This window comes from Hylobates moloch, unplaced genomic scaffold (assembly GCF_009828535.3).
Source record: "Hylobates moloch isolate HMO894 unplaced genomic scaffold, HMol_V3 SCAFFOLD_21, whole genome shotgun sequence".
Taxonomy (NCBI): domain Eukaryota; kingdom Metazoa; phylum Chordata; class Mammalia; order Primates; family Hylobatidae; genus Hylobates; species Hylobates moloch.
Genome location: NW_026652296.1, coordinates 30,638,165 through 30,664,961, shown reverse-complemented (window position 1 = coordinate 30,664,961; position 26,797 = coordinate 30,638,165). Strand labels below are relative to the sequence as shown.

At 43.9% G+C, this 26,797-nt stretch overlaps 1 protein-coding gene and 1 pseudogene across 3 annotated transcripts in view; both read right to left on the bottom strand.

Moving 5' to 3' along the window:
* Window positions 1-5,120: 5,120 nt before the first annotated feature.
* PSMF1 (proteasome inhibitor subunit 1) overlaps window positions 5,121-26,797 on the bottom strand; it is a 50,533-nt gene continuing 28,856 nt past the window's right edge. For 2 of the 3 annotated variants that reach the window (XM_058432925.1, XM_032143114.2), the window contains 3 exons: window positions 11,052-11,105; window positions 9,755-9,913; window positions 8,758-9,210 (listed from right to left, as the gene is read on the bottom strand). In XM_058432925.1, coding sequence (XP_058288908.1) covers window positions 9,159-9,210; window positions 9,755-9,913; window positions 11,052-11,105 — 265 coding nt within the window. In that variant the 3' untranslated portion in view covers window positions 8,758-9,158. Of the gene's footprint in view, window positions 8,017-8,757; window positions 9,211-9,754; window positions 9,914-11,051; window positions 11,106-26,797 lie in introns of those variants that run through there. The other variant, XM_032143115.2, reaches the window with a different exon arrangement.
* LOC116461419 (actin, cytoplasmic 2-like) lies at window positions 12,480-13,809 on the bottom strand (annotated as a pseudogene).

Sequence of the window (26,797 nt, the reverse complement as noted above, 5' to 3'; positions counted from 1 at the left end):
AGCTGGCCCCAGGGGAGCAGGGAGGGCAGAGGAAGGCGGCGGCTTCCATGCCAACCTCTTCCCGGGTGGCTCAGTGTCTGGGCCAGTACTGACTTAGGGCCAAGGGCATTCAGCAAAGCCATTTCTCTCCCATCTCATTTTTCTTCCCTTCCTCCAATCTCTCCCTATTCCTCTATTTTTGATTCCTTTTCATGTCCACATTTCATTTTACTGAAGTCACTCATGGGGGTTAGGCACCCACAAGAGTTGTTACTACTGCTGACTCTCCTCCTGAGAGTCCCCACCCTTTCTCATCAGATTAAAGCAGGGACCCAAGTGCAAATGCCTGCAGGGCTTGGCAGGTGACATTAACAAACTAAGCAGGTGGCTGTGGACAGCGGCAGGATTAAAGGGGAGGTCTGCTTCAACTCTGGCTGGCTGTTGCCCTGTGGTGGATGGGCTCAGGGTTACCAGAACTCCTGATTTTTCAAGAGCAGCTTGACTGCTGGACCTTTGTGTGGGTAAAAGAATGCTGAAAGGGATTATCCTGCTGCCTGAGAATGGTGGTTGAGGACAAGGGAGTGTCCGATGAGATGCCACTTGCTGGGACCAGACCTCCACACCCTTCCCCCTGCCCAGGACTTAATAAATCACTTAAGAAGGGGACTGATGCCTGCCTCCCAGCTGCAGGGCTGAGCTGCAGGGCCTGCGGACCACCCGAGTGTTACCCATCCAAGCACCCTTTATTCATTCTTTCAACAAAGATTTGAGCACTCTGTGCTAGGTTTTGGAGATACAGCACTGAACAGATGAAAAATGTAAGGAGGGTATTCTTGAGAGGGCTTGAAATGTATCTTCTGGAGCTCAGAAGAGCTTGTGAACATGGAGATGAGGTCTATTTCTGACCAGAGAATTCCTGAAGTGGGAAGCCCCTCGTGGGAACAGCCCATGCTGACTTGAAGGGATGGTGGTATTGGGGATCAGGGAGGAGGAGGGACAGTCCTATCTCCCCTCCCAGTGTCCCAAAGCCCTTCTAGGTAGGGGAAGGACCCCAGTGTTCCTGGGGCTCCAAGCACTGATGCAAGGAGGTGAGAGGAGGCTGAGCTGTGGGTGACACAAGTGACTGCAGCCCAGTACACTATGTCAAAGAGATGGGCTGTGAGCCTCTTAGATTGGACAGAGATCCCCACTCCTCTCTGAGGGTCCAGGACAAAGCACTCACCACCACTCCCAAATTATGCATGTAGTCTACTGAAAACCCCAGCATCAAACCAAACCAAACCAAACCCAAAAACCTAGTATGAATTAGAGTAAGACCACCTGTAGCTGGGCATAGTGGCTTGTGCCTGTAATCTCAGCTACTCCAGAGGCTGAGGTGGAAGGATCACATAAGGCCAGGAGTTCAAGACCAGCCTGGGCAACATAGCAAGACTCCATCTTGAGGATCACTTGAGGCCAGGAGTTTGAGGCTGCAGTGAGCTTTGACCATGCCACTGCACTGTAGCCTGGGCAACAGAGACTCTGTTTCCTAAAAAACCAAATAAACAGAAACCAAAATCTCCTCTCACCATCCTCATCATCATGGCCAGTGAAGAGACTTTACTTTTCTCCCTTCCTCCCCCTCACCCACCACATTGGAGGAGCAAGAGATCAGAAGAAGCCAGAGACCACCTCTTGGAAGTTTGGGAGGTGGAAAGTTTAAGCTGGGCTGGACTGAGTTTGAAAATCAAAGTGCCCAGTTAGTTATTGGCTGGGCCCAAGACGTTGAGATAAGAAAGGAGTATTTGATAGAGGTCAGCTGAATAAAAAGAAAACACTTCAGGTTTGTACACTGCAATGAACCAGTTACTTATTACACACATTGTCACCCTATTTTTAAACAATAGTGTTCTCTCTGTGCCAAGCCCTCATCTATGTCTTCACATGGACTAGATCATTTAAAGCTCACAACAATCCTATAGAGGGGTCCTATCACTACGTCCATTTTACATATGAGGATGCTTTGGCACAGCCACGTTAAGTGACTTGCCGAAGGTCACACCACTGGCAAAGAACAGAGTCAAAACTCATATTTAATAGCTGCCATCATGCATCTTATCAAATTTAATAACATGCACTCCAGTCAGAGCACATTTGTGGGCGAACCTGGGCTATCAGCTGTCACTTTGATGCCCAAGGTTTACACGTAAATTGGGAAGCTCTGTGGGGGAGAGTAGGGTGGGTTGGGGGAGCACTGAACTCAGTCCAGCCCATGGCCCACTTAGTCATGGACTCTCACAGATAGGCAGGATCTTGGGGAGGTGGGTCCATCCTTATCTACATTTTACAGATGGGTAAAGCCAAACTTGTCCAAGGCCACCATGGCCAAGGGCCCCTGGGCCATCCCTCTCTTCATATGCTTCTCACTCAAATTTCTGTCCTGGGAACCAAGAAACCTAGAGGATAGAATTGCTCCCATGCTTCCTTCTGAAGGAGAGGGAGAGGGCAGGGCTCTGTATTGGGTGGCAAGACACCTAGGTCCAGGCCCCTTCCTCTCAGGATGCCTGTCTGTCCCCAAGAGTGGGCCATCCTGGGTGAGGAAGCAGCAGACACTGACCTGACCTGGCTCCAAAGGCCTCCTCCAGCGGCTTTAGGGAGGCTGGGCGCTGACCAGGGTGCTGAACCTGTATGGCACCTTCCTCTTAACATTCAGCCTAGCTGCGGGAACTGGGAGGGGGAAAGAAGGGGTCCCTCATATTTTTGTCATCAGGCACCTCTATGACTGATTTGGACAGTGCTTACTGGAAATGCCCTGGACTTGGAGTCAGGATTTGTGGTCTGTGTGGCCTTGGGAAAGTCAGTCAACAGCTGTGGACCAGCTTTTTCACCTGTCAGTAGGGAAGAGTAGCTGCCATCCTACTAAACTCAGAAGGCCGAGGTGAGCACATGGGGCCAGGTGACAGAGTCCAGCAGACAGCCTGAGCCCATTCCTGTGGCCCAGGGAAGCCTGTTAGGAGCTCCCCATCACATACGGGCTTCTTGAGCCTGTTTCTTCCTCTGTGGAATGGAGGTTGTGCAGGTGGTTTCAGATGCTCTTCCTAACCAGGTGCTCTGGGCACTGTGGCTGCAGGTGGAAGTACTCAGGAGCATGAGGCACGCTGTGCAAATAGGACTGACTGAGGAGCCTTAAGACCATCCTGGGGATTATGAAGCATCACTCCTTTCTCACACAAGTCCTGATGTGGTTTCCCAGCTTCTGGAATGGGTTTTGCCCAGGGACCCATGCACCTCACCTAGAGAGGATGTGAGGTCTGGGTACAGCAGTTCTACTGAAAAGAGCACTGACCTGGTTTCCAATCACGATTCTGCCACCCCAGGGGGTAGGTGCAGTATCTCAACTAATGCCACTAGCTGTGTTTACCTTGGGGTTGTCAGGGGTACTACATGTGATGAGGAGAAGCCTAGCACACTGTGTGCACCTGATAAATGCTTCTTTCCTGCACTGGGGGATATTCCAAGGTTCCTCTCTTGTCCTTGAGTCCCACCCTTATCTACCGATGACTTCAGTAAAAATTGCAGAAAGCACCCACTGAGCCCCAACTCTCTGTTAATAAGACACATTATTTGGTTGGATCTTACAAGAATCCTGCAGGTAGAGGTGATGCTCATTTTGTGGATGAGGAAGGCCACACACTGACAAAGGGAGGGCTGTGAGTAACCACGCCTGACTGAGTCTGAGACTCCTGCTTGACCCTGAGCAAATTACTGGACCTTTCCAATCCTTCCTTTTCTGGCATAGGAAATGGGGATAACACCTCATTATGGTTATGATTTGAAGATATAATGTATGCTATAAAAGTGCTGCATTTTTAAAGATACATGAAACACATCTAAGTGACCCATGGGGGCAAAGGAATGGAGTGGATACTGGGGGTAAAATCAAAGAAAACTTCAGAGTCCTTGCATGCCTTAATCATAATGTGCCAGTAACCAAGAGGACGGACTGGCTCAATTCTTTGTACTCAATATTCATGTAAAGAAAAAGACATAGTACACGTGAGCTTCTCACACTTTAAGTGTACACAAATCTCATGGAGAACTTGTTAAAATGCAGATTCTCATTCAATGTCTGAGGTGGGGCTTGAGATTCTGCATTTGTAACAGATTCCCAGGTGATGCTGCTGTTGCTGGTGGTCTGAGTAATAAGGATGTAGGTCTTCCCCTCCCTTCTCAGTTCTCAAACTTGCATGATCATATGAATCACAAAAGGAACTTGTAAAAAATGGATCTGAAGGCCGTTCCCTTGAGATCTAGATTAGGGCCCAGCATGTACTAATGTGTACTTAGAGCAAGCATCTCAGGAGATGGTTAGGCTCAGGCATGCAAGGCTGTGGTACCCATTTATATCATGGTCCATGGCGTAGACAACACAGAAGATTGGCTCACTAGACCTCTGTCCCAGTGCACCTTCCAGGAAAGGTGGGAAGAGGGAATAAAGACATTTCCCCAATATTCCATGCCAGTACCATTTGAGAGGCCATGTAGATTCCAACAACCAGATGCATTCAATTGAGCCTTGAACTTGGATGAGCTAGCTGAGTGGTGTCCAGATGGCGGTGTGAAGGACATCCACTTTTTGGTGCAGATACAGGCAGCTGCTGTGTGGCTCTGGAGTTCCTAATCCCCAGATTGTAGCAATGATCATGTGATCCTGCTGCTCTCTGGACCTTAACCTTTTTGGTTACAAAAGGTAAATTTCTGTTTACTGGAGCTGAACCCCAGCACTAATGCGTCAGCAGTATCCTCTCACTACCTTGTCCCTCTAAACCCACTGTGACTCTCACAACACTCACCTTAGGTGGCTCATCTGGAACGCAGCTGTTCAAATGGCCATCCAGTGTCCTCTACTGCACTGCACCATCAGCCTCATGTTCCTCTAAGCAGGGGCTGGGCCTTCCACTTTGCACCTCCCATGGGCACTGCCACTTGTGTGGTGTTCAAACCTCCTGTCATTGTTGCTGGGTCTGTCCTCAGTCAGCTAGGCCTTGCCACCCCTCACTGCCTACCATCCTACCTGCCACCCGTGCCTTTTGACCCACCCTCCAGGACAGATTCAAGGCCAAGCACGGCTGCAGTGACTTGGTGCATGTGTCCTGGGGTTAATGCAGTGACGCATTAGTCCTGGGGTTCAGCTGCAGTAAACAGAAATTTACCTTTTGTAACCAAAAAGGTTAAGGTCCAGAGAGCAGCAGGATCACTCGATCATTGCTACAATCTGGGGATTGGGAACTCCAGAGCCACACAGCAGCTGCCTGTATCTGTGGCTTGTGGTGTCCCAAGGGCAATAAAGGGCTGGGGACTTGGATGTCTGTCCTTGAATATCTCCTTTGGTGCAAAAAGTCAACAGTGGTTTATACACAGGCAAGTTTTATGACAGAAACAGCTGGGGATATACATGTGGGGAATCTTCCCTTGCCCTGGTGGTACCTTATTGGAAATGTACAGAAGTAGACAAATTTAGGTGACAAAGAATACTAACTGCTCCACAGATTCTAATATTCCTCCTATGAAGAGAGGCATGGATCATTAATAGAATGTTATTAACAACCGTAGAAAGGGAGGCCATAGGAGAAACTAGGTTCCAAAGAGTGAGGCTGCGTGGAACTTGCTACCTATTTTCTAACTACATGTCAACAACTACTGACCATCCAGCACAGGAACACCATCTCCACTGCAAGCACAATACATTCGTGGAGTTTCAGCCTCAAGAGACTCATGACTTCACAATGGAGGTTGACAGACGCTTATGACTGAGGAGATGAATGCAGTAAGAAACACTGCTAACTCTAAGAATTGGGGAAGAGACAAGCCAAGGAAGAGGAGGTGTGACGTGGGGGCTGCTGGTACATCATAGAAATGGTCCGAAATGGTCTATGGCACTTCACCACCAAAAGACAATTTAGAACTAGATCTTTATTCTACTCGTAGTTCACTGGATAAACAAAGAAATTTCAAACCAAACCAAAGTGATGATGTGAATCTCATTAGACCTGAAAAGGTCATGAGAACTCCAGCCTAGAACCATCCCCAAAAATCAAATCAACTCCTCTGCAGCTCACCAGCCATGTTCATCCCAAGGTGGTGATTATCAAAACCACAGACTGCTCCCCAAGGGGGACTGACTCTGGTCTCTGCGTTGCTTGGTGTAGGTCAAAATTCTTTTTTAAAAAATGGAAGAGAAGACCACAATGAGATGCTACTTCACACTAACTAGGATGGCCATAAGCATGAAAAATAACAAGTGTTGGTGAGGATGTGGGGAAACTGGAACCCTCATAAATTACCAGTGGAAATGTAAAATGGTACAGCTTCTGTGGAAAACAGTCTGGCAATTCCTCACAAAGCAGAATATAGAGCTACCATGTGAACCAGCAATTCCACTCCTTGGTATATACCCAAATGAACTGAAAACATCTGAAACTCAAACAACTGAAAACTCAAAAACTGGTATACAAATGTTCTTGGCTGCATTATTCATAAGAGCCTTTTTGTAGAAACAACCCAACTGTCCATCAACTGATAAAAGGATAAGCAAAATGTGATGTATCCATACCATGGATACATGCTACAGTGTGAATGAATCTTAAAAACATCACATGAAATGAAAGAAGCCAGACACAAAAGGCCATAATACTGATTCCATTTATGAGAACTGTCCAGAAAAAAAAAAAAAAATCTTTAGAGACAGATATTAGTGGCTGCCTGGGGCTGGGAGCAAGGGAATGGGGGGAGTCATGCCAATGGGTGTGTGGTTTCTTTTTGAGGTGGTGAAAATGTTCAGGAATTAGAAATGGTGGTGGATGTGCAACACTGTGAATATACTAAACCCACTGAATTGTATACTTTAAACAGGTATGTAATTATATCTCAATAAAGCTGTTATTTAAAAAAGGAGGAACAGGTCACTTAGTGCTGATGTTTATTGTTAAGGCTCCAATCTTTTGGGTTCTACAAAATATACACCTGAAACATTCCAACTTGCTGCTTGATGATTACTCATGACTGGAAAGAGGGAAGTGGCCCAGACCAAAATAAGCACCATCAGCTTGACCAGGAAGTTCCTAAAGGCTCTATTCACTTCCTCCCATAGAACACCTAAGACAATGACTGTGTTCTCAGTGTCCTTGACGCAAGGAAACTCACAAAAGAAATGACCGATTCTGCGGGTGAATCACAATTTTGTTCTCAGAAAACAGAATTTTGTATACAACTATCTTTTCGGCCTTTGCTACTAGAAAATCTAAGTGGCAAATTTATTGTTTAAATTTTATCTTTTCCTCACATCAAGGTCCTAAAAGTTACCTACCTTCCCTGCTTCTGTCTGATGGTCTCTATCATCCTTTAAATACTTCCTTTTATAATAAAGGATGTCTTTACGAGCAAACTGCTCTAAGTCCTTTTGGTTGCAAGTATGGTCCAATTCCAAAACAAAGACTAACACTCCTCCCATTTGCCAGCTCTCAAAGAAGGTTATGAGTAATGATTGAATCTGCACCTCTGCCTGATCTCTGGGTCTTTCTCCAAAGCAGAGATGTTCTAAAGGTTTCAAGGTGGTTGGCTTCCCTGACTCTGGGGTCTTTTACTAAATCACTGCTTGCCATGGGGACTGACAGAAATACCAAGGGAGCCATGCGTGCTAGCCTCCCCACCCAGGCCCAGCTTCCATCTGAGACTGACCCTGGGCCTAGGCATCAGTTCAGTTTTCATCTACCTGTTCTCAGGCTAAGCAGATAGGCAATCTGAGGCGATAGAAAACAGCCCGGCAGATACTCAGAAGAGCTATGGTAGCTTGCTTACCTACAAGTAAATAATAGGTCCTAATTTAGGGGAAGGAATCCAGGTAGCTGAGAAATGAAAGGACCTACATATGGTTGAAATGCTAGCTGCAGAATGGAAGTGACTACCGCCTTGATCTCGTGCCTCTTAGCCTGGTGCTCTATCGTGCTCTTTCCACTCCAGAACAGGGCTCATCACTGCCCGCGTCTGTCAGGCCTCGGGCTGAAAAGGATCCGGAGAACACCAAAGGTCAAGTGGGCCAGGACACAAGGTACAGGGCTCCCTGTTCCTCCCAAAGTTCAACACCACACTCAGATGTAGCCCATGCTCCTGTGCTTTGTCTGGGCCCCATGGGGTCCAAAAACCACAGAGTTAGGCAAGAACCACACAAGGTTCAAGGGAAGTATGGCCTTGAACCGTCATTCTTTTCCTCTGCCCCAGTTTATAGGGGTTACCAAACAGAATGAGACATCAAAATGCTTTAGAGCAGGAAAGCCACCTCCAATTTCATAGGCTTGGCACAAGGCCCTAAGAGGAGAAGGGACTTGCTTAGGGTCATTCACTAAGTTAGCGGCAAAAATAAGATTAGCCTTCAGGTCTGCTGTTTTTTCCCTGGCTTTTTGACTACTGCTGCCCATGCATAGATGGACCTACAACACTGGCACAGACAGGGATAGCTGGAGGATTTTGCCTCATCAGAATGATGCAGTCTTTCCACAATGTCCCTGCCCTTGTGAAAGTCATTCTTGTGGCCTATGGGATTTCCAGTCACTCATTTCCATTCATGCAGCCAGATGGGGACCCATCTTAGTGATGTCAGGAGCAATGGCAATTAATGAACGGAAGGTGCCTGAGAAGCAAGAATGGGCCCTGGGCAGGAAAAAGAGTCACTCAGCCCTACAGAAACTCAAACTCTAAAGTCTCATAAATGGAAGCAGCTATGCATTAATGTAAAAAGAAAAGTAGGAAACCGGCAACATGAAGTCTGTATTGACATTTGGTTCTTAATAATAACATCCGAAATGCGTTCTGTTCTTATAGCACTGCATCTGGTCGAGGATATATGTTGTTGGAGGTTGCCAGAGTCTCCCCTGGGAAGTGAAGAGGAGCTGGTGGTGAAAGGGGAGGAGCTGGTGGTGAAAGAGACACACTGATTTCTCTTTGGGAGCTATCTGCAGCTAGGTGGAGAGCTGCAGCAGGTGTCTTGGCTCTGATAAGGGGTGGGGAGGCTATCCCAGCCAGTCTGCAAACACATGAGCAGAATCCCTTGCCCCCAGCCTACAAGAACATGGTTGCTGATGGGGACAGCGGTGGCAGCTCCAGGAGAGTGGAGGGAAGCCTGGGATGTTACATTCTTGAGGCCTTCACAGGTACATGTCATCGTAGCCCGGCGGGGGGAGATGGTCTGGGCTAGGTCTGGAATGGAAAGAGGGGCTGATGAGTTGGAGTGATGGAGAGACCAGGGGAATATGGGCAGACGTGACCCTGCACTGAGGGAGCCTGCCCTTCAAAATGATGTGGTGGTGTGAGGAATTTAAAAACATGCACTCAAGAGCCAGACAACCTGGGCTTGAATCCTGACTCCCCCACTTGATATAAAATCTTTCAGGGCCTATTTTCTGCATCTATAAAATGTAGATACCACTATCTACCCAAGACTGCTGAAGAAAGGATCCACTGAGTTTCTGACACATACTTAACTTTCAAGAATGGTTCCTTCCTCCTACTTTGAGTCCTCCCCAGAGTGGAGCTGGGGAAAGAGAGGCACTGAGGGATAGGGAGCTCCTAGAAGGCTCCAGGGAGAAATCAGGCAGGGCCCTGGAGGAGGCTCCACTCTCCTGGCAGCAACAGGTGAAGGCAGCGGCAGCTCTGTGCCTGGGGCTAGAAACCTTCATTGCTGCCACACTGAGCCAAGCTGCCATCAGGTCCTACTTCTCAGCATACCTGAGTGACTACATACCCGGGTGGGCTGGTCCCAATGGGTCCAAAGGGGTCAAAGCGAGCTCCTGGGGGCACAGCGCCTGGAGGAAGTCGGTTCGGGAGGCCTGAGGAAGGGTCAATACGTGCTCTTGGGAAGCCAGATCTCAGGGGATCCACAATCATGCCACCTCTCCGATGTCTGAGGCAAGAAGAAAAGTTAGGTAAGCAGGTGTGGCAAGGACTGCCCCTGGAGAAAAGGCGAGGGAGGTGACAATGGACCAAGAAATGGCTGGGATGTCTACTCTGGATGGCCCAAGCAGACATGTGGATGGCTGCCTGAGAGCCAGCAGAAAGTGGGCAAGGGCAACAACACAAAGCCTATATGAACAGCATACCTCACAGCTGAGTACTTCTGGCTCTGCAGGGGTTGGTTCTTCTGCACAGTGCTTTTGGTTCTGTAGGGCTCCTCAAAATTGAGATCCCTGCCATATCATATACTCAAGAGGGCCAACTTGATCAAGACCAAGAGCCAGAACTTGCCAAGGTCAACTACAATGCACTCACAAGGTTCTGCAGGGTGCTACTTTAGGTTTAAGGACTAATAATAGCATTGAGGTACTTCGTGATGTTGGTTTTTTTTCTCTTTCCCTTAAGGGCCTCAGGGCAATTTCTGATTGCCTGTAGATTGCCTAAGTCTGGCTCCTGACAGCATCTGTCCCTCATGGAGTTCCACTGACCTGGCCTTATGTGCTTAAACTAGGATGAATGAGCTGACGGTTCCCCAAATTTTGAGGTCACTGCTTAAGCTGCACTGCAGATTTAAGTGATATCCCCACTGTCTACAAATGAGATGCTGAAGTTGGGGTCACTTTACAGCAGAGGTTAAAATCTAGTTGGAATCATTCAGAGAAGACAGTGGATAGCAGAGGCTGTAGTAACTTTGTTGGATGCATAAGAACCATCCAGAGTCTAATGGGGCTCAGAGACTCTCTTTATCAAGTGGGGCAACCTCTGAATAGCCCTGAGCTGCCCTAAGGCCCACCATGTGCTCTTCACTATACATATGATAAACTAGGGTGGGCAGGGGGACTGGGAAATGGCAGAAGAGCTGCCTGCTAGGCTTGTTCACCTCCCTGCCAACACTCAGCGCTCTCTTGCACTGCTCTAGGTGTGGAGAGGCAGCGTATGTGGCACTGCTTTCTTAGCCGCTCAGCAACAACTGCCTCCTCCACCCCAAAGGAAGAGACTGACCGAAAACTCTAAAATTAGAAGATGAGCTGGGGCTGAAAAGCCACAAGAGCAAGTTGTGTTGCTGCCACCTCCCCAGCAGTACTCACCCAAAAGGGTCTAAGTCTTCTCCCCCGACAGCAAACGGGCCCAGGGGATCACACCTGAAACAAACAAGAGACAATTACTGCAAGTCCCAAAGCAGCCAGGCACCTGATACATGTGGGATCACAAACACACTCGCAGGCATGGGAAACCCCTGCATGAGACCATAACACAAGGGATATTTCAGGGTGGTCCTTGGCTCAGATGAACAATGATAATCTTACAATGACAATTATGTAAGAAGGGCGGAACACAAACCTAAAAACATCGATTAAAATATTAAGTATTAATGTTTTAAAATATTAATATTGGTAACCTCCAGATAAATTTTATTCATATCTTTCTCAGTTTCTTCAACTTTGTATAATGAACCAAGAAGTTTTACGTCAGAAAAATATTATTCTTGAACCCAAAACCAAAATCCCAAAGCTAAGATTTAAAAGCTTCCAGGGTGGGGACAGAGGTATGGAGTCACATACAGCTAGAACAGTGCTTCTCAACCTTTTTGTCAATATAGCCCCTGTATAAAATTTTAGTACTATAGATGTACTGTGTATCTGTTTATGCACTGTACCTGCAGGAGGACCACAAACCACTGTAATCTCTAGGACTGCCCCCAACCCTAATAGCCGATTTCTGCCTTCATGGAGAATGCATGAGCTAGAAAGCACATAAATGACTGCATGCTTTCTGGAGAGTAATTCTATATTATCTCTGTAATATATACAGATATAGACAGACACAAAAATACATAGTCCTTCAAAAGTCTTATATATATATTTTTTAAATGGCAGCACTTTTATTTTTTCTTACACAGTGATGTGCTGCTAGGCCTAATGTTCTCACATAACAGTAAAAAAAACAAAATTTGTTGTCATCTCTTAAAGACTCAAGAATTGCATACCAAAAAAACCTTACATAAATGAAAAGGATGAATAAATTTACAGGTATAAATGCAAACCGCTTCCAACTCAAGGCAAGTAACAGCCCATGGTGTTCTGGCAGGAAAACATCAGCTAAGAAAGGAAACTGGGTCCTACAGGCAAGACAGAAATGACAACTGGTTCAGGAGCCCTTGCCAGCCTCTAGAGAAATCCCAGAATACTCAGCCCTGATACATTAATACTCTGCAACAGTGGGAGACTGCCGGCCACACAGACCCACCAAGCCATAGACTTGTCTTCCACAAGCATGTTCTTCACCTCAGCCATGAAGTGACCAAACCACAAGTACTTAAGGGTTGAAATTAAAGATATGTACAGAGTATTAAATACCAAGAGAACAGTTAACTTGAATACAAGGTCAAAATCAGCAACAAGGTCTACAATCCACTGCTGATATCAGACACAAGCTTCAAGGACAAAATTCTTTCCAAAAGCTTATTCCAGTTTTGTGAGGCTGGCATGAGGTGTATACATTTGTCAGGGGCAAATTTACACATCTGAATTACCCTATGCAGCAAATGCTACACATCTGCTTGTAGTTCATTTAGAATCATTTGCGGCGGACATGGAGGGGCCCAACTTGTCATACTCCTGCTTGCTAATCCACATCTGCTGGAAGGTGGACAATGAGGCCAGGATGGAGCTGCTGATCCACATGGAGTACTTGCGCTCTGGGAGCATGATGATCTTGATCTTCCTTGTGCTGGCACCAGGGCAGTGATTTCTTTCTGCATCCTGTTGGAGATACTTGGGTACATGGTGGTGCCACTGGCCAGCACCGTGTTGGCATACAGGTCCTTGTGGATGTCCACATCACACCTTATGATGGAGCTGAAGGTGGTCTCATGGATGCTGCAAAATTCCACACCCAGGAAGAAGGGCTGGAACAACGCCTCCAAACACTGGAACTGCATGTTGCCAATGGTGATCACCTGGCTGTCAGGTAATTTGTAGCTTTTCTCCAGGGAGGAGGATGACGTGGCGGTGGCCATCTCCTGCTCAAAGTCCAGGGCAACGTAGCACTGCTTCTCCTTGATGTCACACACGATCTCCCGCTTGGCCGTGGTAGGGAAGCTGTAGTCGTACTCTGTGAGAATCTTCATGAGGTGGTCAGGTCCTGGCCAGCCAGGTCCAGACGCAGGATGGCATGGGGAGGGCACAGCCCTCGTAGATGGGCACCGTGTGTGTGACTCTGTCTCCAGAATCCATGACAATGCCAGTGGTGCGCCCACAGGCATAGAAGTATGGCCTGGACTGCCGTACACGTCCAGGGTATTGAAGGTCTCAAACATGATCTGAGCCATCTTTTCTCTGTCGGCCTTGGGGTTCACGGGGCCCTCAGTCAGCAGCACCAGGTGCTCCTCCAGGAACACATGCAGCTTGTTGTAGGGTGTGGTGCCAGATCTTCTCCATGTCTTCCCAGTTGGTGATGATCTTGTGCTCGAAGGGGTACTTCAGCGTCAGGATGCTGTGCTTGCTCTGGGCCTTGTCGCCCAGGTAGAAGTCCTTCTGGCCCATCCCCACCATCATGCCCTGGTGTTGGAGGCACCCCACAGTGGAGGGAAACATGGTTCCAGGGGCATTGTCCCCAGCAAAACAAGCTTTGCACATACTGGAGCCACTGTCAATGATGAGTATGGCAATCTCTTTTTCCATTGTGATCGGTGGAGGAGCTGGGCGGCAGAGCGGCGGGAAGACATGGAGCACAGGCCGGCAGTAGTGAGTGAGACCCTCTTATATATCTCTATATTCTTTGATCGGATAATTTTATGTCTAGGTATTCATTTTAAATAAAGAATAAAGAATTTAAATTAAAATATACTCACAAAGATATTAATCAAGGAAACTGCAATCAGCTTAAATGGAGACCAGTTAGGAACATCATGGCAGGTCCCTAAATGCAGCCATGGAAACAATAAAAACCGTGTTCTGAGAATGTTTTAAATATGATGTGGAAAAATGCTCATGCTCTAGTGTTAAGTTTCGAGGGGAAAGGGGGTTATCAATAGCCTAAGGAAATCAACTGTGAAAAATGTGTGTATGCAGGGTAGTGGTGGTGGCATGTATAATTACAACCAGAAAAAAGCGTACTGAGGGTGTAAACAGTGACAGTTACTCCTGGGTGGTGAGGGCTTTCTTTATACTTTCCTGTTTTTTCTGTAATGGATAGGGATATGGATATAATACAACACAAATATTTAGTATTTTGAAAGATGTGCTTTGGAATCTTCGCAGAGCCCTGGCAAGCAATACAAACCTGACAGTTCTGGGGCACTGGCAGGTTCCTGCCAGACCTTGGGAAAGCCTTATAAACAGCAGCTAATCTAAGCTTACAGGTAAGAAGCCATTAATTAGAGAACTGGGAAAAAATCCAAAAGTAGGTGCTCCTCCAGTCAGTTCCACCTGATGGGCTGGAATCGCAGAATACTGTGATTTAAATGGACAAGCTTCCTAGGGAAGGAATTTTTCCTGACCTATGTTACTGCTCTCAAGCCACAGTTCATGGAGCTAGCAGTCAAAGTTTCTAGCAGCCTCCAACATTCTGTCTAACTAGAGGCAGACCAGGTGGTGCCAGAGGGCAGTAAGTATCTTACCTGACTCCATGAAATGCCCCCCCCCCCGCCCCCCACTCAGAGTGGTAAACATAGGGGGCTTCTAGTGGCTGTTAAAATGCTTGGGAATCAAGATTGCTCTGAAATATGCAACCATCTCTATTTTTCTCTCTGGACCATGAAATGTGGGGAGGAGAGAAGAAACAAGAGAACAAGAAAGGCTAGAAAGGCAGTTGCAGGCTGGGCACGGTGGCTCATGCCTGTAATCCCAGCACTTTGGGAGGCTGAGGTGGGCAAATCACTTGAGGCCAGGAGTTTGAGACCAGCCTGACCAGCATGGCAAAACCATGTCTCTAAAGGCCAAGTGCAGTGGTTCACGCCTGTAATCCAAGCACTTTGGGAGGTCGAGGTGGGAGGACTGCTTGAGTCCAGGAGTTCGAGACTACCCTGGGTAACATAGTGAGACCCCATCTCTATTATTAAGGAAAAATATAAAAATTTTTTAAAAAGGTACTAGAAATTGTAACAACATATTCAGTCAGCTCATATTCAACAAAGACTCACTTCAACACATGAAGACTTCCATGACCTCATTATTTACACACTTAGAACCCACGTACTTATTTTTTCTTTTTTTTTGAGACCGAGTCTCACTCTGTTGCCCAGGCTGGAATACAGTGGCACGATCTCAGCTCACTGCAACCTCTGTCTCCCAGGTTCAAGCAATTCTCCTGCCTCAGCCTCCTAAGTAGCTAGGATTATAGGCATGCACCACAACACCTGGCTAATTTTTGTATGAACTCAGAATAAATAGCACAGAGGGAGGGGGGTCCGTCCTTCTCTAGATAGCCCCCTTGGCTGAGTCTCAGTCTTGCATGTGCTAAATGAGGCTCCAGGTATTTTTAAAATCATTTTTGTACATGGCCTCTGAACTCAAACCCCTACTACTTCAAATGGTGATCAAGTGAAGGAAGTGATCCACTCTAACCCTGCAGGAAAAACTGCATGGCTGAGCCCACTGGGTAGTATGTTGCTACTGCAAAAGCAGCCTCTTTAAGGGATTGGAAAGGGATCCTGAACACTCATGATTTCCTCCTTATGTGCTTCTTTTTTACATAAAACCTACACACCCTGTTGGGCACACAAATCCAGCTGACACCCTTCTAATGGCTGAGGTAGTCTGGTGAACTGGAAAGGCCTGAGGACTGGGAGTCAGAGATGTGCTCTGGACGTTGGGTTGGGAATTTTCCAGCTGGTTGGCAGGGGTCTGCCATGAAACTTCTGCACTTCAGTCTTTAAGATGTAAAATCTAAGTAGTAACACCCACAGGGCCTGCCATAATGGTAAAATGTAGCATTGTAAGTGAACAGATTTGTTAAAGGAAAGACCTGGAAGAATGGAATAACAGCAGCCACTGCTATTTACTGAGAGCTTGCTTTGTGTCAGACGCTGTGCTAAATTTAGTTTCGTTTTTTTAATTTAGTTTTTAAAAGACTGAGATCCACTAGCAAAATTTTTGCTTCCTATTCCCATGACATTGCGTTCTGCTGGCCTAGAGGTCTTAGTTCCAGAGGGAGGAACGTTGCCACCAGGAGACACAATAATTCCATTAAACTGGAAGTTAAGATCGCCACTTGACACTTTGGGCTCCTCTACCTTTAAGTCAACAGGCCAAGAAGAGAGTTACAATGTTGGCTGGGGTGACTGACCCAGACTATCAAGATGAAATCAGTCTACTACTCCACAATGGAGGTAAGGAAGAGTACACATGGTATACAGGAGATCCATTAAGGCATCTCTTAGTATTACCATGCCCTGTGATTAAGATCAATGAGAAACTACAACAGTCCAATCCAGGCAGGACTACAAATGACCCAGACCCTTCAGGAATGAAGGTTTGGGTCACTCCACCAGGAAAAAAAAAACATGACCTGCTGAGGTGCTTACTGAAGGCAAAGGGAATACAGAATGGGTAGCTGTAGAAGGCAATTATCAATACCAGCTACGACCACGTGACCAGCTGCAGAAATGAAGACTGTAATTGTCATGAGTATTTCCTCCTTTTGTTAAAAACACATTTGTGCATGCATACACTTGTATTAAGAAAGCATTTTATTTCCTTTCTCCTTTATCATGTGACATAAGGTTTATTGACTTTGTATCAGCATTTAAGTATTGTTAACTTTATGTAATAGTACTTAGGTCGGGGATTGGTGTGTTTCTGGTTGTACGAAGGATAGTTGTATTATGTTAGGCGTAATTATGACCTTATTTTGGCTTTATTTGAAGATTATGTATGATCTCAGGAGATGTGTATCAGTTCAAGTTGACAAGGGGTAGACCTGTGATGGTTAATACTGAGTGCCAACTTGATTGGATTGAAGGATACAAAGTATTGATCCTGGGTGTGTCTGTGAGGGTGTTGCCAAGAGATGAACATTTGAGTCAGTGGGCTGGGGAAGGCATATCCACCCTTAATCGTGTAGGTACAATCTAATCAGCTGCCAGAGAATATAAAGCAGGCAGAAAAACATGAAAAGGAGATGACTGGCCTAGCTTCCCAGCCTACATCTTTCTCCTGTGCTGCATGCTTCCTGTCCTTGAACGTCGGACTCCAAGTTCTTCAGTTTTGGGACTCAGACTGGCTCTCCTTGCTCCTCAGGCTGCCAACAGCCTATTGTGGGACCTTGTGATTGTATAAGTTAATACTTAATAAACTCCCCTATATCTATCTGTCTGTCTGTCTATCTATCTATCTATCTATGTAGATATATCCTATTAGTTCTGTCCCTCTAAGAGAACACTAACAAAACTATGAAACCTATTTTAGAGAACTGTCCATTATATTTACCCACATATTTACCATTTCTACCACTCTTCTTTTATACCTGATGTTTGAAGCTTCCATCTGGTATCACCTCCATTCTGTCTGAGGAACTTCCTTTTAAAATTCCTTTTGAGAAGATCTACTGACTATGAATTCTCTTAGTTTCTTTTTTAAAATATTCTTAATGATATCTTAATATCCTTTAGAAATGAAGGTGAAATATTCACTGGATATAGAATTCTGGGTTGACAATTCTTTTTCTCTCCATACTTTAAGAATGCTGTTCTTCTTTCTGGCCTCCAAGATTTCTGATGAGAAATTCATAACCATTCAAATTCTTGTTTCTTTATAAGCAACGAGTTGTTTTTTTCCAACTGCTTTCGAGACTTCTGTTTTAATCTTAAGTTTTCAGCAGTTTGATTATATGTTTGGGCACGGAATTCTTTAGGTTTATCCTATTTAGGGTCTGCTGAGCTTTTTGAATCTGTAGGTTTATGCCTGTTGCCAAATCTGAGAAGTTTTCAGCTATTACTTTCTTTAAAGACTTCTGTACTGCACTTTCTCCTTCTCTTCTCCTTCTCTTCCAGTGGCCCCAATGTTAGACCTTTTATAATTGCCCCACAGGTCCCTCAGACATTATTTTTAAATCTTTTTTTCCTCTGTTGTTCAGATAGGATAATTTGTATTACCTATCTTCAAGTTCACTGACTCCTCAGTCAAATCCATTCTATTACTGATTTATGCAGTGAGATTTAAATTTTCTTACAGTATTTTTCAGTGCTAAAATTTCCATTTGGTTCTTCTTAAGGTCTTCTGTTTATTTGCTGACATGTCTATCATTCCATTCATTTCAAGACTGTTTGCCCTCACTTGTTGGAGCATTTTCATAACAGCCACTTTAAAGCCTGTCAAATAATTCCAACATCTGTGTCATCTTAATACTGACATCTGTTGTCTTTTTGAGAGTTGAAATTTTCTTGGTTCTTTTATGCCCAGTAATTTTGGACTTTATTCCAGATACTTTGAACATTTTGGAAGAATCTTGATATTTTTGTTTTAGCAGGCAATCAACCTAGTTAAGTTTGGGCTCCAAGTTTTGCTTTCAGTGTCAGTTCTGTTTGTATAGGCTTTACAATGCTACTAAGGTCTCCACCATGCATGTACTATCCAGTTGTCAGTCTGGGACCTGAACAGCCAGCTTTCCTGTACTTATATTCTAAAGTCTTTGATATGCTATTTAGAATCAGGTTCACTTACGTACAGCTGCAGGTAAGGCCATAACAAATTTATGGGGTGCTTTCTGAGCTCCTCCCTCTCTGTGGTCCACACAATACTTTCCATTTCCTTGGGAGGCTCCTTTTTGGGTCCTCTGATCAGAAAGCTGGGGCTTTATTTACCTGCTCTGCCATGTAGTTCCTATGACGGTGCCTGTGTCCAAAATCAAGTGGAGGGAGGACAAAGGAAAGAAAAAAGCCAACAGTGGTTTGTCTCATACTCCTGATACCATAGGTCCTCTTGTTGGAAAGGAAGGTTCTTCCTCAGTTTTAGGTGTCTGCAGACTGCTGCAGGCTGGGATGTAAATGAATGGAGAAAAGGAAAAAGAAGCACGGGAGATTTTTCCCACTCTCTCTGAGCATTTGTAGCGCCTTTCCCTGCTCCTTTAGCCAGAAGTACAGGCCTTTCCTGGAACACTCTCTGTCCATGCCAATGTTCATTTCCTTACTTTGGGTTTCCTTGAATTTGGACTGCAGGATATCAGAGGGGAACAACGGTGAATTCACTGCCCATTTAGCGGTACTTCAAACTCTGCTATTCTCCAATCTACTTTCTCAATGAGGAGTTTTCATATTCTCAAATAGCTTTACTCTATGCATTCTGTAAGGCTGCACTGAATAGGAAACTCAGGATGGCATGTGCTTACTCTAGAACCAGAACCTTCTTAATCAGTACAGAATACCAACATGGCTGCCTTCCCAGCTGCTAATCTGTACCTGTGGCTGATCACTGGGTGTGAACACTATCTGCACAGGCTTCTGGACTGCCAGCTGTGGTTTCATGGCACAACTAGTATCAACAACCTAAATATTTTCAGACCCTAATCCCTAATTCCACAGCATTGTTTGAACCACCTAGGCCAGTGCTGCTCACACTGTCAGGTGCACATGAGTCAGTGGGGGATCTTGCTAAAATGCAGGTTCTCATTCAGAAGACTAGGAGTGGAACCTCAGATTCTGCATTTTTCACAAGCTCCCAGGTAAGCTGACATCGATGATTTGGAGGAGACTGTTTCCCAGTCAGAGTACAAATTCAGCCATGAAATTTTGGTGTCTGAGTTTATTAACTTTGTCCAGCCGAGTGTGGAAACTTAGAATTGGGGAAATGAAGATGCTGATAACTGCAAAGAAGTGTATGTGTACATATGCAAGAGAAGCACTGGTCACAGGGCCCTGGGCAAACAGAGCAATAAACCTTTCCATTTCCTTACCCTGAAGGATATCCTATGAGATCAAAGCTGAACCAGGGACTGAGAAGGGTTGGGAAATACTATATTTAAGCTAAGTGATCAAAGATTTTTAGAAGAAAGAAAAAATATACATAAATTATGCTAAAAATTGTAAAGCATTCGGAACAGAAAAATGTCACCCATAATCTGACTAACACAATGATTACTTTTGCATTATTTTCATGTCTTCTTTCATAAGCATGTTTTAATATGACTATAACAATACTATATCATTTTGGACCTCATTGCTTTCCTCCACATAGGTGCTGTATTTCCTAAGTTGTCTTTACTATTAACATTTTTAACAGCCAAGTAATACATACTCAAGTGAAGCAAATTTTAAAAATTTACTCAATTTTCTATTGCAAGCACTGATGTTTCTGGGGTATGCATGTGTAACTACAAATAATACTGTACTTAATAACTTTCATGCACATGTTTTTTTTCTACGTTAGAAAACACAGATATCTTATCCTCTGTCACTCCACTACTATATGATGGGAACAAAGAACTTGTTTCTTTGGTCAACTGATTGAAAGGAGTTGTGCTCAGGAGCCTCAACTGCACCTGACTGAGATGATTAGATCTTGGTCCTTCAAGCTAATGAGACTTAGATAAGATTTTAGACTGACTTGATGTAGTAACGGGTCAAGACTCTTGGAAACCTCAGGGGAAGAAAGATATATTTCACATTTGAGAGGCCAGAGAACAGATTGTGGTAGATGGAATTCGATCCCCTCTCAAGACTCCACAACTCCTAATCCCCAGTACCTATGAATGTGATGAGAAAGCAATCCTGTGATTGTTTTGTTGTATGGCACAGTTGACCTCAAAAGGGGACATTATCTCGGTGGGCTAATCTAATAAACAGGAACGCTTAAAAGCACAGAACATGGATTGTGGAGGAAGAAGAATGCCCAAGAAGAGACTCAACACAGCACTACTGGCTTTGAAGAGGCGGCAGCCACATGAGAAGAAATGCAGAAGGTCTTATGGAGCTGAGGGAGAGGGATAGAGACCTTAGTCTTACAACCACAAGGAACTGAATTCTGCCAGTGACCTGAATGAGCCAAGCAAGTCCATACTCTTGACCTAGAGAATTATGAGATAGTAAGTGGGTGCGGTTTTAAGCCACTAATTTGTGGCAATTTATGATGCACACATATGCTGCAAACACTTTCCTCACTTTACTAGCCTTACACTTTGAGTTCAGTTAGCTTACAGATGTTATGAAGACAATGTTTTTCTAAGTAATTTAGAAGAATAATGAGACTGACTCCAGCATTGGTAAGGATACGGAAATGACATTGAAACATAGTGAGAATGTCAATTAACACAACTGTTTAGAAGGGCAACTGAGCAATCTGTATCAAAATCTCTATAAACAGGCTTGGTCCTTAATGTAGTAATTCCACAAGAATCTATTCTAAGGAAACATTCAGAGACATGCTCCAAGTTGCATAAAAGTATGTCTACTGAAGCATTAGTTATGGTAGCCCCAAATCAGAAATCACAGGCTAAAAAAAGAACTTGCATCGTCCTTGAGTTTTCTTCCCTTCATTAAGCCAACCCATCAGCAAGTCCTGTCAGGTATACTTCCAAATATACCCCAGAGCCACCTGCCTTATATACCACCATCTACCACCTCCCACCATTATTTCTTGCCTGGCTGCCTGTGTCAGCTTCTTCTCTGGGTCTGTTTTTACTCTTGTCCCTCTATAATCCATCTCTACAAAGGAGCCAGAGGGTTATTTTGTTTTTTAATGTAAACAACATGAAGTCCCTCCCTTGTAAAACCTGCCCAGTGGCTTCCCATTCTCCCAATCTTGGCCCCATGGGTTATATGCACTGGACTGTGCTTACCCCATGGTGTCATCTCCTATGTTTCTGCTCCACTGCTGTACCGTGTTCCAACCAGTACTTGGAGCAATCCAAGCCAAGCTCATTTCTTTGTTCTTGGAGCACTCCAAGCCAAGCTCATTTCTTCTGAAACAACTGCCAATACATGTGTCAAAAGTTGGAAATACTAAAGGCTGAATCCTGCTCCAATGCTCATAAGATGTGTTGCTTTGGGCAAGTCAAGCTCTTGGTGCCTCAGTTTTCTTTTGCATAAAACAGCGATACCAAGAGCATCTACCTCATTCTCTTATGAGGCTTAAAAGAGATTGTTTTACATATACTTTACACTTAATGTAACTGCTCAGCCCACAGTAAAAGCTCAATAAATATTAACCATGTTAACATGTCCACTGTCAGAATATGACTGGGATTCTTCAAGAGGAAAAAAAAAAAAAATCTGTGGTTAACTGAGTCCCAACCACATAACTTTTCAAAACATTGATGGCTCCCATCACCCCATGGATCAAATCCAGCTTCTTAGCACATACTGGCCTTGTGATTTGGCCCTCACATTCATCTTTTCTCCCTTCACATGCTGACATGAGTGAAACAAAAACTCCTGATTTCATAGCCCCACTGGTACCCATCATTCCCTCTGCCATAAAAGTCAATTACCCTCAATACCACAGAACTTTTATTGGTCCTTTAAAATTTAGCTCATCAGGCATCATCTCTATGAAACCTTTCCTTCTACTCTTCAGATTAATCACTCTTCAATGTGCTTCAGCAGATCTCAGACATACTTCTACCATTGTTTTAAAAAGATTTATGATCTGGAATGAAAAGGGCAATTAGCCCCAATCAACTGAGAGCTCCTTGAAGGCTGGGTCCACACCTCATGACATATTCCCAGTAATTGGCACATGATGGACACTAAGATTGATGTGGGGATAAGACTCAAGTCCAAATTCTGGCTTCACCATTTCACAGATGTGTGACCCAGGGCAAGTTAGAAAATCTCCAAGCTCTAGCTTTCTCTTGTGTAAAATACAGACAATAGTATCTATTTCACAGGGTTGTTATATATATTAAATGAGAATGCTTACAAAAGTGTAGTGCCTGAGTCCCATAAGTAGAATTCAATAATTTACTATTATAACACAACTTTTGCTGCTTACTGTTGTGATGAAGTTACTTACTGTACATGAACTTCGGCTTCCTTACCTGCAAAATGGGGATAGCCCTTACCAATCTCATGGAATTGTTGAGGGGATTAAATAAGAGCACATGGATTAAATGCCCAGCATTTGTCTGGAATCAATGGCACTGAATAAATAGTAGCTATATAAATGTTATTGAACTTTGCTATCCACAGGAAAAAACCAAAGGGATATTATGTGACTCCAAGGGGAAAGGAATGAAAACAAATTTTAAGAATAGAGAATAGTTTCACAAGTAATGAAAAATGAAAATTAAATTATTAAAGTAACATAGGTAGAGGATAATCTTTTCAAAATATGGTGCTGGACCAACTGGATATCAATATGGAAAAATATAAATCTCACACCACACATAAAAAATATTTTAAATGGATTATAGATCTAAACATAAAAGGTAAACCATTAAAGCTTCTAGGAGAAAATATATGAGGATTTCTCCATGACCTTGGCATAGGGCAAAGACTTCTTAAACGAAAATCAAAAGAGCACCAAACATAAAGGGAAAGCACTGATAAGCTGGATTATATAAAAATTAAGAATGTTTTAACAATAATAAAAAAAACCATTAACAGGGTAAAAGGGCAAGCTACAGAGGGGAGGAAGACATTTGTAATACATATACTTAATGAAGGACTTAAATTCAGAATATATTATATAAACAATGCCAACAAGTCATACAAAGACAAGCCAATAGAAAAATGAACAAGAGATTTGATTACCTCTTCACAAAAGATGAAATCCAAATGGCTAGTAAATTTCGAGAAAAAAAAAATTTAAATGTGGCTCATGGACTCCTGTACCATGAGGTCAAAACTATTTTATCTCAGAAGCTATTTGCTTTTTTTTTTTGCTGTGTTGACATTTGCACTGATGGTGCAAATGCAATAGTGGGTGGAACTGCTGATGCCATAGTATGACTCAAAGCAGCAGCAATAACCTGGCAGTTATTGCATCCTCCCTTACCACTCACTCACCCACGCCCAGCTTCACTTTAGAATGTACTTGATGAAGAGGTATAGATTGTCAAGTTTTGTAAAATTTAAATCTTTGAATATGTCTTTTTAACATTCCGCACGAAGTGGGAAATGGGCATAAAGCACTTCTTTTTCTGTTTTTTTTTTTTTTTTTTTTTTTTTTGAGACAGGGTCTTGCTCTGTTGCCCAGGCTGGAGTACAGTGGTGTGATCATGGCTCACCACAACCTCCACCTCCAGGGCTCAAGCAATCCTCCCACCTCAGCCTCTCAAGTAGTCGGGACTCCAGGGTCACGCCACCACATCCAGCTAATTTATAGAGACAGAGTTTCACCATGTTGCCCAGGCTGGTCTCAAACTTCTAGGCTCAAGCAATTCACTTGCCTCAGTCTCCCAAAGTGCTGGGATTACAGGTGTGGGCCACCACACCTGGCCTTGCATAAAGCACTTCTAGTGCACACAGAGGCACAATGGTTGTCATGATGAAAAGTACTTGTGCAGTTGTTCAAGTTGCTGGCTGAAGCAGTCATTTTTTCAAAGAAAACAGTTTTTTTTTTTTTTTTACTTGAAAGAATGACAAACCGTGCTTATTCAACTTGGCTACATAGCGGACATTTTCTCCAAAAGGATGTGAGCCCATTACTTCAAGGAAAATAATGAATGCTATTTACTGCCAATGAGAAAATTCAAGTTTTCAAGCAAAAATTAGCAATGATATTGTATAATAAGATGTGTCAACTTTGAGCAGATCTGCATATCTCAGTGTATCAATATTTTCCAAATGACCAAAATACACGATCTTCTATAATAGCATTATACATGGGTAAAAGGTCCATTCGAACGGCATGATAGACCAGCGGATTTTAATGTAACAGATATATAAAAAGTTCACTGGTATGGATTCAGATTCCACACTACAACTAACCTTTACAAAAACTACTACTTGTCAAGTTGGTTTAACAGTAAAGGAGAATATCTAGAATTATTTGAAAAGGTTATTAAACTAGTCCTCTTTTTTTCCAACAACTGATATGTGAAAGGCTTCAATGAAAACAACATATCCCCTACAGACTGAATGCAGAAGCAGAAATGAGAATCTAGTTGTCTTCCATTAAGCCAGACATTAAAGAGATTTACAAAAATGTAAAAGAATGTTACTCTTCTCACTAAATTTTTTGTTTTGAAAAACAAAATATTTTCATAGGAATTTGTTATTTATATTAACACATAATGGGCTTATTTTTAAATCAATGAATAAATGTGTATTTTGAAAGTATCATTTGTAACTGCTAATGCAGTAAATATTGCCACATATAACCCATATAAGAGCTCTCTTGGGTCCTCAATTTTTGAGAGTGCTAGAGGGTTCCTGAGAATATAAAGTTTGAGGTCCTCCAGTGTAAGTAATATAACCCAAGGAAGTAAAAGAAAAAAAAACCTAACACACAGGGATGTTCATAGCTGTACTAATTACAAATTAGAAATGCTTGAAATACCCCATAGAAGTTACATAAACCATAGCATACTAGCAAAATGAAATATCAGATACTAAAAGAGTTATGTTTAGCATTTTAGTAAATGGATTATGAAATTTAAAAAGTACAAAATGCAAACGATTTGGAACATTTAAAAATATGTAAAGATACAGATTGGTTGGGATTAAAAATGAATTCAGAATGAAATAAATAAGAGCTTTATATCTAAAGATTTATTTTTAGAGAAGCTGGTTAAGCACAGAAAAAATTGTTTTTTTCAAAACATGGAGCAGGATTTGGGACATACGGTCTCCTGACTATCAGAGGACAGATGAAGCAAAAGGAAATAGGTTAGACTTGTCCAACAAAAAGTTAGGCTGGATAAAAAAATCTTTTCCTTACAGATGGTTGTTTTCAGTAATTCTTTCCTAGACATCTCAGGAGTAGGAAAGACCTGCCCGCCTCCAATCTTCCACTACAATGGAATGTCCTCTCTAGCTATACTCCTAGCCTAGACGCACCCAGTATCACAGCAGACCCAGAATCTTTTGACAAGCTGCAGCCATACATCACTACACACTTAGGGAAACAAGTCTCTTTACGCTCTAGGGCAAACAATCCCAACTTTAGTTTGTATTTGGAAATTTCCAGGTGTGAGACAGGCAAAACAAGAGTGTTTAAGGTGAGGGGTGAGACACCGAACTGTGTCCTATGGAAAGGAGCAGAGGCTGCTATTTCTGCTCAGAGCGCCAGCCAAGGGTGTTCAGTGATGGGATAATTAATACACTGCAGCAGCCAGAGAGGCCAGCTGCTGTGCTGCTTTTTGCCTCCTTCCTGCCCTGTGGCTTCACCCCGAAACTGGGCATTTCAGGGAGAAAGGAAAAGGTGGAAGTATGAGTGCGTGGTTGCTGAGCAACGTGGTGGTGATGGGAGCTGTAGTAAAGGAATCAGGGTCAACACAGCTATCTGAGTTCATGGACAAATGGGGCTGGCCAAGGAATAAGCAGGGAGTGGGGGCAGACGCAGGTGAGGTGATTACAGAGGGGAGATCTGATAGGCTGTCAATTTGCCAGAGGCTAAGAAAAAGCCTCCTAAACATTCTCCCTCCTCTTCCAACCATCTCTCCAGTTCAGTGCCTTGCTCTTGTGAAACAGGTCTGCCTCCGAAAGACTTAATTGTGGAGGAGAAAGGGGATGGGCTTCTCCATAATCAGTCTACACTACATTGAATTTGTACACACATTGCTTATGACATGAACTAACACTGACGGGTGCAGTGGGAAAAGCATAAGCTGCTGAGTTAGACCCACTTCGGGGTAAATCCCAGTGCTCACCCTCCCAGCGAGATAACGCTGAGGTAGCTACACTACCTCCCTCAGCCACTGTCTCTTCCTCTGTAAAGTGGGGATGCCACTGATC